The 13,672-nt window shown below is 42.4% G+C and overlaps 1 protein-coding gene across 4 annotated transcripts in view; it reads right to left on the bottom strand.

Annotated features, from left to right (window-relative positions):
- Positions 1-13,672, bottom strand: part of ARHGAP22 (Rho GTPase activating protein 22) — a 193,494-nt gene that overhangs the window by 36,855 nt on the left and 142,967 nt on the right. For 3 of the 4 annotated variants that reach the window (XM_073241236.1, XM_073241237.1, XM_073241239.1), the window contains one exon: positions 2,350-2,526. In XM_073241236.1, coding sequence (XP_073097337.1) covers positions 2,350-2,526 — 177 coding nt within the window. The remainder of the gene's footprint in view (positions 1-2,349; positions 2,527-13,672) is intronic. The other variant, XM_073241238.1, reaches the window with a different exon arrangement.

Below are 13,672 nucleotides of genomic sequence, written 5' to 3'. Positions count from 1 at the left end.
TTCTTTTTTGGACAGGCCCAGCAGTGGAATTCCTGGGACATAGGTTTGCATAGCATCAACTATTGCACATGCTGCCAAACAATTTCCCTAGTAATATATGCAAGCGCCTGTAGCTCTCTATCCTCACTGCCACTTGGAACCATCCATCTTTTTCATTTGGTCATTGCTGTGGGTGCATGCAAGTATTGAGTTGTGGTTTAGTGTGCATTTCCCTGACTACTAGTGAGGTGGACAACTGTTGCTAATGTTCATTGGTTACAAGGATATCTTCTTCTGCAAAGTACCTGTTCAAGTCTCCTGCCCCATTTCTCCTGGCTTGTCTGTCTTTTCCTTACTGATATGTAGAAGTTTGAGGAATAAGTTGTTTGATGGTTGTAGGTATTGCAAATACCTTCTCTCAACCTGAAGTTCAACTTTTCATTTTCTCAATCTACCTTTTAAAGCACAAATGCACATCATTTATGGAGTACAACTTAACCAATCTTTTTGTAACCCACTTAAGAAGTCTTTCTCTATCCCAAGATCATGTCTAAGTTCTCGTTTTTCCAGTGTTCAAAAGTGCCACCTGTCATAAATCCAAGTCCAGCTACATAGGAGTCAGCTTTGGGCTCTAGTCTGTTCTACAAGTTCACTTCAGCCACCTTCCACCAAAGGAAGCCAGGGGGGCTGTAGAAATCCATGGATGGACTTGGGTCTTCCCAGGTCATAAAATTGGTACTATGGATCAAAATGGCTGCAATCATCAGGGGCAAAGAGGCCATGGCTAACAGTGTGAGGCCATTTATGAAGCCCAGGAGAAAAACTTGACTTTCAAAGTTATATCAACTCTTCTCCATGAGGGATTGACAGTTCTATGATAGGTGGTCAGGCAGAATGGGAGAGGGGAGGTGGCAATGTGAAGGTAAGGGAAGGTGCTCAGCCTACAGGGCATGCAGGATCTGGAGAGGGCCCCGTGTCCCAAAGGTAGGCTTCTGCCCCTCCTGGACTGTGCACCAATCAAATACTGCGTGGGGAGAGAGGGATGTCCATGGCTCCTGTGGTCTCAACCTGGCCAGCCTACAGGGTCCCAGTGTCCATATTAAGCAGGGAGTTGGTGGCCCCAGCCCAGCCCGTGTGGTGATCCCTTCTAAAAGCTCTTTTCACAATGACACCAATCTGTAGAGACAGCAACTGCACAGCTAGGAGTCATCCTTTTTGTCTCTTGCATTCCGTGTCTAGACCATGGCAAAAGGTAGCAGCCCCTCCTCCATAGCACACCTGCTGCTGGCCACTCATGCTGTCCCCTTCATTCTCACGCCAGCACTGGCCCATCCATCACCCTCATGGCTCCCAGCCTGCTGCATCCACTCTTGCCTATCTGTGGATCATCTCTCTCATGGCAGCCAGTGGACTCTTTTTGTATGTCTAAGTCAGGTGTGTCTGTCTCCTGCTCAGAGCCCTCCCTGGTGCCCAACCAATTTAGAACAAAATATGAAATCCCCACTACATCTGCAAGGCCTTGGTACTCCTCCTGCCTCAGGTCCCCCACACTCCTATCCTCACTCCCTCAGACCCACTGGCCTTCCTGAGATGCCCCGTGTGCCCACCGCGCACTCCCTCCCTAAGGCCTTTGCCCTTGCTGCTCCCATTCATGAGTGCTTCTCCCCCAGCATCAAGACTCCTGGTGACATTGCTGAGCTGACCGGGCTGCAGCACCTAACACAACATCTGCTCTGTCCTCCCATTTGGCTTTACTTTGCTTGCTGCATTTCTCACTACTGGACTTCCTGTGACACATTTACTGGTCTATCACCTCTCTCCCACAGGACCAGGGAGTAGCAGAATCCACTATTTGTACCACTGAATTCCTAGCACCTGGAATTCACCCTGGTATATTTCAGGGGCTCAGTAAGTATTTTGAATAAAGGAGCAAGTGAGTAAATGACCACCGTTGCTTTCAGAGGAGGACAGGGAGTGTGCTTTGTGGGGAGGCAGGAGCCCCATATGGCTGCAGCAATGTGGCCGAGGGAAGGACACAGTGCCTAGGCATCTGATATGACCCTGTGAGCACCTGCTTCTAGTCTGTATACAGATTGCCTCACACACACCTAGTGTCCAGCAGGGGTCTGGACGCAGAGAGGCAAGTGAACCACAGGACTCCCTGGTAGGAATAGGGCACGTCTTTGAAAAGTGGTCCTGATTTCCCCTAACAGGGCCTGCTTGGTACACTGGAGGGGTGACTTTTGAGGGTCAGCAGCGAAACAGGACAACATTGCCTGCGTGCCTTAGGAAGCAGGGGTAGACCACCAGCAAGTCCTGAGTCAGGCACCAGATTTTACAGGTTCAGTGCAAGGGGAGGGGCACGATTACCTGGAGGAAAGGGTTCGAGAGGGCAAGCATGCGAGCTACGGGCAGTACCTCCGCCCAGTGGGGCCCAGATGACCCGGCGGATGGCCTGCACCCAGTCCTCCATGTCACGCTGGGAGCTGGCCATGAGCAGGAGCGCCTCAGGGTTGGCCGACACCTTCTCCTGCTCCCTGGCACCACCTGCAAGACAGGGAGACACAGGCTTACTGCAGGGATCCCTGTGGGGATGCACCAGGATGCTCCCATCCCAGCCCCCGCTCCAAAGGCTGGTTTAGCATCTTCCTTCATGGGGTGGGTTGAGGCTGGCTCTCCAAAATCTTTCAGCAGCAGCCCTGCTTTTGGTTCTAGTTTGCTGCACAGCCTTCTCACCTCACCAGTTGGTCTTTGCAGCCCTTTGGGCTTTCTCTTTCCTTTCTTAGTCTTTGTTATTTTCCCTTATCAAAACACACATCATTAAAAGCACCCTTGGGCGCTATTAGAAAAAAAGCATGCATATTTGAGGCCTGCTCAGAGAAGTTCTGTACCCAGAGTAGGCTCGCTGTGTATTTTGTTTTAAATCAACTTTACACATCCCAAATGCAGTTCAGAGTCACTATGTGCTTTTAACTAGGCTTTGACATTACTGCCTGGTCCAGCCTGAAGATGAGACTGGATTCTCCAGAAGTATTCACATTACAGGCTTCCTATTAAACCCAGATGGAGAAAAACCTCCTACCTATCCCCACTCACAGCTAGACATTGGATCATTACCTAAAGGCATAAGGATGGGAAAGCTCAGATGGCTGTTTATGAACTGATTTGTCCCTAAAGTAGCTCCAGTGGTTCTCACATTTTCATGTATAAATGCATTAATCTTTGGGATGTACATAAAACTATTTATATGGAACTTCATGGGCAATTAAAGGGATTTTCAAAAAAGCTCTTGTTTTTATGAAACCCCAGTCTGTAACTCACCTATGTACACTTGACTATGGTCCCAGAGCCTCAGACCCTAACCAGGATGGTCTGCATGTGGGGTGTGAGTCCCTGGGACCTGTGTCCCCAAGGGGGTAGGAAATCAGTTAGGGGAAACTGAGAGACCCTGGAACGGAGACAGACAGGAGCATGTGCACTTGGCACCTGCCTGGGACTCTCCTAGAAGCTACAGACACTTAAGTGAACACAGTTGACAGTCACACCTGCCCTCTTAGGATTCTTTGATTTTCACAAAGACGCTGGGAGGGAGGTACTGTTACTATCTGCAAGGAAACAGAGGCACAGAGTGATTCAGAATCTTGCCTGAATTCACACAGCTAATACATGGTAGAGCGCTAGGGACTCAGGCCCCAGCTCTACGCTCTGCCCCAACCCATGCTTCCCTCACCCACCATGAATGAGGTGGCCTGCTGGAGTTGGTCTGATAGTGGTCAGCAAGGCCACTGAGGACTGGAGAAGTGGAGGAGGCCTCTCTGATGGCTGGACCACAGGAGGGGTGTGTCCTCACTGAAGGCATGGCATGAGCAGGCCTGGGTTGGGAGAAAACAGTCTGGAGAGGCACAGGGGACCCAAAGCTCAAAAAGGTGGTGGGCAAGGACACAAGACTGCCAGGGCCCTAGGATGCCTTGTCAAGCCCCTCACCACACACATAGGCCCTCCTCCTTTGGGCCACGCAGGCACCAGGTGTGGAGCTGCAGATGTGGAGTGGAAAGGAGCCTGAGGCGGACACTGCAGTGCTTGAAGCTGGAGAGCAGAGTTCACCTCCGGAAAGCAAAGACTGCACCCACAGCGTGGTCAGCTACTGTGGTCATTCATGGGGACATGGGCACTGCGGCTGAGGTGGGTACAGTGGCTCTGCATCCTAAGGGCCCCACATCCCAGCTGTGAATGCTGGGATGGCGACTGTTCCAGGTAGGGAGGATAAGCCGGACACCACTAGCTTTTCTGGAAAGGTGTCCCAAGATGACTCACAAGAAAGGGACCTGGAGATCCATGGATCCAAGAATTTATTGTGGTTACTTGTTTGTCCTAAATAAATATTCACTTTTGTACCTAATCTTGACTTCACTTTTTAATTCTTTTTCCTTAAGAGGGCCACCTGAGTCACAGATGCTATCTTCAAGTTTCCTACAAAACTGCCCATCCTGCCCAGAGATTGGCAGATGCTCTCATGTCCAGCTGTGTCCCTGCCTCAAGTCCTGCCCTTCTGATGTTTAACTTTTTATTTATTTTTCATGTATGTGTATTTTTATATATGCATAACTTTTTAAGAAACTGCCACACCTTGTTTTCCAAAGTAATTATACCATTTTAAATGCCCACGAGCAGTGTGTGAGAGTTCCAGTTCCTCCACTTTCTCCCCAACACCTGGCGTGGTCAGTCTTTTCACTTTCAGCCATTCCAGTGGGTGTGTCAGGGTGGAGTATTGTGTTTAAATTTGCATTTCCCAAATGACTAATGATTTCAGACATCTTTTTATGTAATTGCCATCCCTGTATCTTTTTTTGTGAAATAGTTATTGAAATCATTTGTTCATTTTTGAGATGGGTTGTTCATTTTCTTATTACTGAATTTTGAGAGTTCTTTACATATTCTGGATACAAGTCCTTTATGAGATATATGCCCTGCAAGTATTTCTCCAAGTCTGTCCTTTTCTTTTCATTCTCTTAACAGTGTATTTCCAACAGCAGAAATTCTTAATTTAGATGAAGCCCAATTTATCAATTTGTTTTCTTTTATTGAGCAGACTTCTGGTGTTGTAGCTAAGAAATATTTCCTTAACCCAAGGTCATAAGAGTTTCTCTCAGATTTTCCTATAAGTTTCATAGTTTTAGGATTTACATTTAGATCTACAAGTTAATTTTGTATATAGTGCAAAGTACAGATTGAAGTTCATTCTTTTGCATACCGATGTCCAGTTGTTCCAGCACCATTTTTGACTGGACTGTCCTTCTCTGTGGACTTGCCAGTGCACCTACACAGGTGATAATACCACTTGAAAATAGAGTTTTATTTCTTTTTTTTCAATCTGGGTGCCTTTTATTTCTTTTCCTTGTCTAATAGCACTGACTAGAGCCTCAAATACAATGTTGAATAAAGTGGTGAGAGCAAACATCCTTGTCTTATTCCTGAACTTGTGGCAAAATATTCAGTTTTTCACAATTACGTACATCTGCTATAGATGTTTTGTAGAGGTCCTTTCTCAGGCTCAGGAAATTCTCTTCTATTCCAAATTTGTTGAGAGTTTTTATCAGGAATGGATGTTGGATTTGTCAAATGCTTTTCTGTATCTACTGAGATGATCACATGATTTTTTTTAGTTTGTTAATATGAAGAATTACATTGATAGATTTTCAATTGTTAAATTGATCTTGCATTCCTGGAATAAATCGCACTTATCTTTTGGGAGGGGGGGGGTTGGATTCAATTTGCTAAAATTTTAGTGATAATTTTTCATCTATATTCATAAGGGTTTTGGGTCTATAGTTTTTTTTCCCTTATATCTTTGTCTGATTTTGATATAAGGGTGATGATACTAGTCTCACAGAATAAGTTGGTAGGTATTTCCTCCTTTTCAATTTTTTGGAAGAGTTTGTGTAGAGTTGCTATTACTTCCTCTTTAAATATTTCATAGGATTCAACACTGAAGTCACCTAGGCCTGGAGTTTTCTTTGTGGGAAGGTTCTAAATAGCAAATTCAATTTCTTTAATATATACAACTATTTCTTCTTTAGTGAGCTTTGTTAATTTGTGTCTTTCAAGGACTTAGTTTCATTCTAAGTTGTTGAATTTTTTGGCATAAAGTTATTCATAATATTCCCTTATTATCCTTTTAATATTTGATGAATCTGTACTGATATCAGCTGTCTCATTTCTGATATTGGTAGTTGGGTCTTCTGTCTCTTTTTCCCTCTGGTAGAGGCTTACCCATTTTACTGATCTCAAAAAAACCCAGCTTTGTGTTTTGCTAATTTTGTTTACTATTTTTCTGGTTAGCAATCTTTTTTTTTTTTTAATGGCTAGACAGTAAACATTTTAAGTTTTCAGACTATATGGTCTCTGACAGAACAACCCACTCTGCTGCTGTTGTATACAGAAAGCAGCCACTGACAATACATAAATGAACAGGCACACCTGTATTTGTATAAAACCTCATTTACAAAAAGAGGGAGCCAGCCTACAGGTTGTACTTTACCATTTTGTATTCTATTTCATTTATTTCTACTCTGATCTTTGTTATTTTTCATCTGCTTACTTTGGTTTAATTTGGTCTATTTTTTCCTAGTTTCTTACAGTGTTTAGTGCTATAATTGTCCCTTTAAGTACTGCCTTAGAGGCATTCCTCAAATTTCAGTATGCTGTGGTGTATTCATTTTAATTCAGCTCAAAATACCTTCTAAATTCCCTTTGAATTTCTTCTTTGACCTATGGGCTATTTAGAAATGTATTAGTTTTTCTATTGGGGGGATTTTCCAGAAATCTTTCTGTTATTGATTTCTAATTTAGTTCCATTATGGAGAAAGAATATATGTTGTATCATTTGAATCCTTTTAAATTTATTAAGACTTGCTTTTGGCTCAGTATAGTTTATCTTGGTGTTTCATATGCACTGAGAAAAATTACCATGCTATAGTTAGGTGGAGTGTTCTATAAATTAGGTCTAGTTGTTGACAGTTTTGTTCAAATCTTCTATATTTGTACTGATTTTCCATCTACTTGTTACACCAATTATTGAGTGGATTATTGAAATCTCTAGGTATAACTGTAGATTTGTCTATTTCACTTTCATGTTTTTGTTTTATGTAATTTGAAGCTCTGTTATTAGGAGCACAAAGATTTAGGACTGTTAGACCCTCTTGATGAAGTGACCCCTTTATCATTATGAAATGACTTTATCTCTAATAATATTCTTTGCTCTGAAATCTTTGTCTTAATATAGTCACTGCAGCTTTCTTTTGGTTCTGTCAATATGTTATATCTTTTTCTATCCTTTTACTTCTAACTTATTTTGTCTTTATATTTTAAGTACACTTCTTGTATGCATATAGTTGGATCTTGCTTTTTAAAAAATCCAGTCTGACAATCTCTGCATTTTGACTAGGGCGTTCACACGTTTACATCAATGTGATTATTATGCTTAGGTTTAAGTCTGTCTCTGTTTTCTATTTGTCCCATTTATTCTTTGTTTCCCTTTTCTTCTTTTCATGTCTTCTGGAATATTCTTTTATGATTCTATTTTTTCTCTTTGTTGGTTTATTAGTATAAATCTTTTGCTTTTTCTCCTTTTTTTCTCCCTATTTTAATGAGTGCTTTAGGGTTTATAGTGTACACCTTTAAGTGATATGATACCCCCCTCATGTATGATACATACAAGGATCTTACAAGAGTATACTTCCATCTCTTTCCTGACTTTTTTGTCACAGTTGTTATATATTTCACTCTTATATAGTCAGACACCCAATATTACATTGTTATTATTTTCAAACAATTATATTTTGAAAAGACTTAAATTATCAAGGAAAAAAAGTACATGTACCCAGTAGTTACCACGGCACCCTTCATTTCTTTGTGCAGACCTAGATTCCCATAGGGTATTGTCTCAGTTCTGCCTGAAGGCCTTCCTCCAACATTTTTTGTAGTATACAATTGACGGTGACAAATTCTTTCAGCTTTGAACGTGGGAGTCACTATTTCATCTTTATTACTGCTAGACAGTGTCATTGGGTAAAGAATTTAAGGCTGAAATTTTTTTTTCTCTTACTACTTTAAAGAGGTGTTCCACTGATTTCTCATTTAGTTTGTTTCTCTTCAGAAATTTGCTGCCATCTTCATGTTTGTCCTTCTGTATGTAGTGTGTATCCTCTTTTTCATTGGTTTTTAGCACTTTATGATGTGCCTCCGGGTCTTTTTCTTCAAGTTTCTTGTACCTGGGACTCACTGAACTTCTGAGATTTCTGGGTTGATAGTGTTCATGAAATTTGGGGACACTGGCAATTAGTGCTTCAAATATGTTTTTCTGTCTCCTCTCCATATTTTGGGATTCCAGTTACATGTATATTAGGCAACTTAAAGTTATATCCCAGCTCACCAATGCTGTCTATTTTTGTTAAATTCTCTTTTTCAATCTGTGTTTTATACTGTGGTAGGCAGAGTAATAATCCTCAAGGATAGCCACATCCTAGTCCCCAGGACCTGTGAATATTTAGGCTACATGGCAAAGGAAAATCAAGATTGAAAATGGAATTAAGGTTGCTAATCAGCTGGCCCTAAACAGAGAGATTATCCTGGATTATATAGATGTATTCAGTGTAATCATAAGGGTCATTAAAAATGGAGGAAGAAGAGTCATAGCAGAAAAGGGGAATCAGAGAGAAATGTGACTACAGAAGGTAAGAGTGACACAATATAAGTAGCACTCAATCTGCCATTTTGGCCTTGAAGATGAAGGAAGAGGGTCAGGAGCTGAGGATGGCAGACAGCCTCTTGAAGCTGGAAAAGTCAAGAAAATGGATACCCCTCTAGAGTCTTCAGAGAGGAAAGGCTTGTTAACACCTTGATTTAAGTCCAGTGAGACTATGCAGACTTGTGACCTACAGATCAAGAAGATAATACATTTGTGTTGTTCAAGCTACAAGTTTTGTGGTAATTTGTTACAGCAGCAATAGAAAACTAATACAGATAGTTTTTATTGCTATATCTTCAGTTTACTAATCTTGTTATCATCTTCTCTATCTAATCTGCCATTTTATGTCTTTACTTAACTTTCTGAACAGATAAAATACAACTATAAAAACTGTTTTAATGTCACTGCCTGCTAATTTTAACATCTGTGTCATTTCTGGGTTGGTTTTAGTTGATTGACTTTTCTCCTCATTATGGGTCATATTTTCCTGCTTCTTTGCATTCCTGATATTTTTGATTAGGTGCCAGACATTGTGGTTTTTAAATGGTTGGGTGCTGGATAGTTTTGTATTCCTCTAAATATTCCTTTTCTTTTTAATTGAAGTATCATTGATATACAGCATTATATTGGTTTCAGGTGTATAACATAATGATTCAAGAGTTATGTACATTACAAAATTACCATGCTACATTACCACAATAAGTGTAGTTACCATCTGTCAACATACAATGATATTACAGTATTATTGACTATATTCCTATGCTGTACTTATTTAAGTATTCTTGAACATTTTACTGGGATGAATTTAGGTTGCTTGAAAAGAGTTTTATCGTTACAGATTTTGCTTCTAGGATTTAGTAATTGGTCCAGAGTGCCCAGTATAAAGCTAATTTTTCCCCACTGCTAAGAGAAAAACCTTCTGTGTATTCTAGGCAATGCCCCATGAGTCAGGAGGTTTTCCAGTGAGGCAGGTGGGAAGAGGTACTATTCCTTGTCCTGTGTTGGAGTGGAGATTGTTCCCTCTCATCCTTTCTAGTGGTTCTTTCCTCAGCCTAAGATCATTGCCTCACATGTTTATGGTGATGAGTTCTCAAGGGAAGTTTCTCTCTGAGTAGCTATTTCCTCCTTGGTATTCTACCCTGAAAATTCTAGATGATTTGATCTCTCCATCTTTAAGCTCTGTCTCCTTAATTCACGGAGTCCAGTGGGCTCCACCTGGGTATCCCCTTTCTGCATTAGAGCATGGAAACTTTCGCAAGGCTGCAAGCTGGGGCATGTATAGGGCTCACTTCATTTGTTTCCCATCACTTGGGGGCCACAGTCCTTCATTTCCTAATTTCTAGCATCTTTAAAAACATTGTTTCATATTATTTGTCCTTTTGTGATGGTTCTTTTAGGTGGGAGAGTAAATTGGTCCCTATTGTTACTTTGCATCCAAAGTCAGAGACCTACTACCACTTCTATGGGCCTACTAGGATATTTAACATGCATAGTTACATTTACTCCTCATAAACACCACAGAAAGGAGTGTTACTGACCCATTTTACAGATGAAGAAACTGAGGCTGGGAGAAGTATAATGGCGACATTGCCCCCAGTTGAGAACCATTTAGCTCACTAACAAGTGGAGGAGCCAGGATTCAAACCCATGTTTGTTCAACTATAAAGTTGCTCTCTTTCTGCAATATACAGCTTCCTCTATGGCACTGGAGAGGAATGCAAGACAGATAAAAGAGGTCATTAAAGCAAACTTTGGAATTTTCTACAGCATCCAATGATTTATGCTTACCTTTTTCTCTTGATACTTTGGAAAGATTAGTATTAGCTTTAATTTAAGAAAAAAATTATAACAGCAAATACTTCAGAAAAGAAATGCATCCTGAAAGATGAAGTTCTCTTGTTACTATTTCTGGTCTTTCCCTTTTCTTTTTTTAACCAGTCTGTGTAACCACTGTGTTTCCATCCTGTCCTGCCACAAGTCACAGGCCTTAGAGTCCAAGCTGGGGTCAACGCTCAGCTCCACCAGGTAGAGCACAGTGACTTAACTTCCCAAACATCACCTGTTTTCCCAAAATACACCTGTGGGATGAACAAAATGAAGATACCTAACTTTTTGGGAGAATGAAATGAGATATACCCTTAGCTTAACACACCTGACATCTAACAAGCACTCTAAATGTTCATTGTTAACACATTCAACTAAATACAATATAGAGATGAGTTTCTCCAGTGTTGACTGTTCTGAGACAGATTAATTCTTCCTTCAGGTGGTGAGGGGCACTGTTGACATTTGGAGCCAGATGATTCTTCACTGCAGTATTGGGGGACTGTCTTGTACATAGTGGGATGTTTGGCAGCTTCCCTGGCCTCTACCCACTAGGTACCAGTAGCAGCCTCTCCCTTCCTCCCAGGTTTTGACAACCAAAAACATCTCCAGACATTTCCCAGTGTCCCTTGGGGAACAAAACTGCCCCCAGTTGAGAACCATTGATATGGAGCAACCTGATCTATACTTATTCTGAGTCTACACGACTTGTACAATTCTATAATTGTATGATATCCCACAGGCACAACATGGCTTGTCTGAAAATCATTACTATCTCATCTATCACACCAGCTTCCTCCTGTGTTCCCATCTCAGTGTTAGGTAACTAGGTACCCAGTGCAGAAAGTTGACAGTCACCTGGCCTTTTCCCTCCCCTGGTCCCCACACTGACTCTCACACTATTCTCTGGTGAGCTCATCCAATCCCAGGGATTTAACTGCCATCATTACACCGATAACTTCCACATTCATTGTTCATTATATCCACCTGCTTCTAGATCTATCTATCCAATGCCCATCTGACAGTCAACTGAGATGTCTCCAGCCATCTCCCACTTACTAAATGTGCAACCCACCTCCAGATCTGCCACATCCTCCTCTTCTCAGAGTAACTCCCACTTCCAGCTACTCAAGTGAAAACCAGACACATCCTCAGATGTGAGCTCCACTCTCATTCTCATATCCATTCTTATCATCAAATTCTACTGGATCCTACCTCAGAATATATTCAAAATCTGGCCACTTTTCACTGTTCCACCTGGTTAGATCCATCATCGATTCTTATCTGGATTTTTAGCGAGGTCTCTGGGCTCCCTCCCCTGTTCCCTGCAGTCTATCCTCCTCAATATGGCAGTGACCCAGTTAGGACCCAAATCAGCTCACATGCCTCTTCTCAAAGTCCTGCAAAGGTCCCCCTGCTCCCTTGCTTGCCACTCCTCTGACTTCACTGCTGCTTTCTGCTTTGCTCTTTGCCATTCCTCAAAGAACCAGGCGTGTCCCTGTGTCAGGGTCTCTGCACCTGCGTTCCCTTTGCCCTTGCAGGTGCCTGGAAACCCATTCTCCCAGGCACTGGCATGACTTGCTCCCTCATGTCCTTCTGGTCTTTCCTCAAGCCGCCTTCTTGGGGAATTTCCTGACCACCCTAATTAAGCCTCACTCTGCATCACCCACTGCAAACTAGGACCCCCTTCCTAGCCTTATTTTTCAAAGGTGTTCATCACAATCCAGTACACACCTATTTTCTGTGTTCACTTGTTATGCTTACTTATACTGCTTCTTTTCAGCCTACCCCCACTTTGTCTGTTTTATAAGCAACTCCAGCACACCAAGCAGTGCCTGCCAGGGGGTGGGCATGCAGTGGATAATTAATGGAAGATTAATCACAGTGGTGAGACAGGGACCATTGGTGTAGTCAGAGTAGGGTGAGGGCCTCCCAGGAAAAGCAGGGCGGAATATTTACAGTCAGAGCAATGTAACAGTGGGCAAAGAAGTCCCTACTGAAACTCTGTGCTAAGCATTATGCAAAGTCAAGGTCACACTAATTCTCTAGGGTAAAGATATAGACATCTTCATTGAGATCAGTTAAAGGTCAAAAGGCCAGGAGCAACTTGGCCTGGAATGTTTGAGTGTTCTGCAAGGGTATCAGCATAACCCATGACTCCGCTGTCAGCCCTGGCAATCAGACTGTGACCCAGCCCACCTTGAGGACAAGGGCAGGTGGTACAAGTCCCCACCCTTAAGCCTTTTTCTGATGTGCTTGAAAAATCCTCAGTTGCCTATAAAATCCCTAGACAACGCACCACTATAGGCTCTCTTGTCCCCTCCTGGCATGAGCCAGGAGCTCTTTCCTCACTTTATTTCTAAATAAAAGCCTGAACCTTGCTCTCCTACCTTGAGTGTTTGTGAAGCCCATTCTTCAGCTCTGCAAACAAGAACCCTGGCATCAGTGGCAGCAGAATCAGGGGCGGGCACTACACAAAGTACTCACTCTAAGGTAGGCATTATGTTAATGAATCAATGAGCATTAGAAGGTTAAATATGCACAAGAGAAGTCGTGTCATTATCCTCATCTTAAAGGAAAGTGTAGGAGGCAAGGGCAGGCGTCCCAGAATGAGCCACTGTAACATGCAAATCATGTCATGTCAGAGCTGAAAACAATCAAGGCCTAAAAGACTCATAAAGAAACTTTGACCTTCCCCCATCAGCAAGTGCATAAAAAGGATTTAGATGGAGGAACTGCTTCAGAAGGAGCACTATCACCATAGATAACTCCATTATAATGTGGGCCAAGTATGGTAGATACTATACCTATACATGGTAGACAGGGGGAATGTGCCTGAAACTGTTAAAATTCCTCTTTGTGCGCCATTGTTCCTGTGTGGCCCATCAAGCACTTGCTTACTGAGCATTTACTCTTTCATAATCCTATGAATTGCTTCCTCTTTCCCTTTGAAGTCTCAGACCCCTCCCCCCTTCTCCTTAGTTCGGGATAACATATATATCTCATTGTCCCTGTCTTTGCAATCTTTGTCTATGGCTTCCCTGGACCTATGTAATTATGTTGTTGGGCAATCCAATCTGGGGAGATCTCCCTGTGCACTTGGTGAGATCTCAAGCCAGGGGA

Source organism: Manis javanica, chromosome 7 (genome assembly GCF_040802235.1).
Source record: "Manis javanica isolate MJ-LG chromosome 7, MJ_LKY, whole genome shotgun sequence".
Taxonomy (NCBI): Eukaryota; Metazoa; Chordata; class Mammalia; order Pholidota; family Manidae; genus Manis; species Manis javanica.
This window is presented reverse-complemented; position numbering and strand designations above follow the sequence as displayed.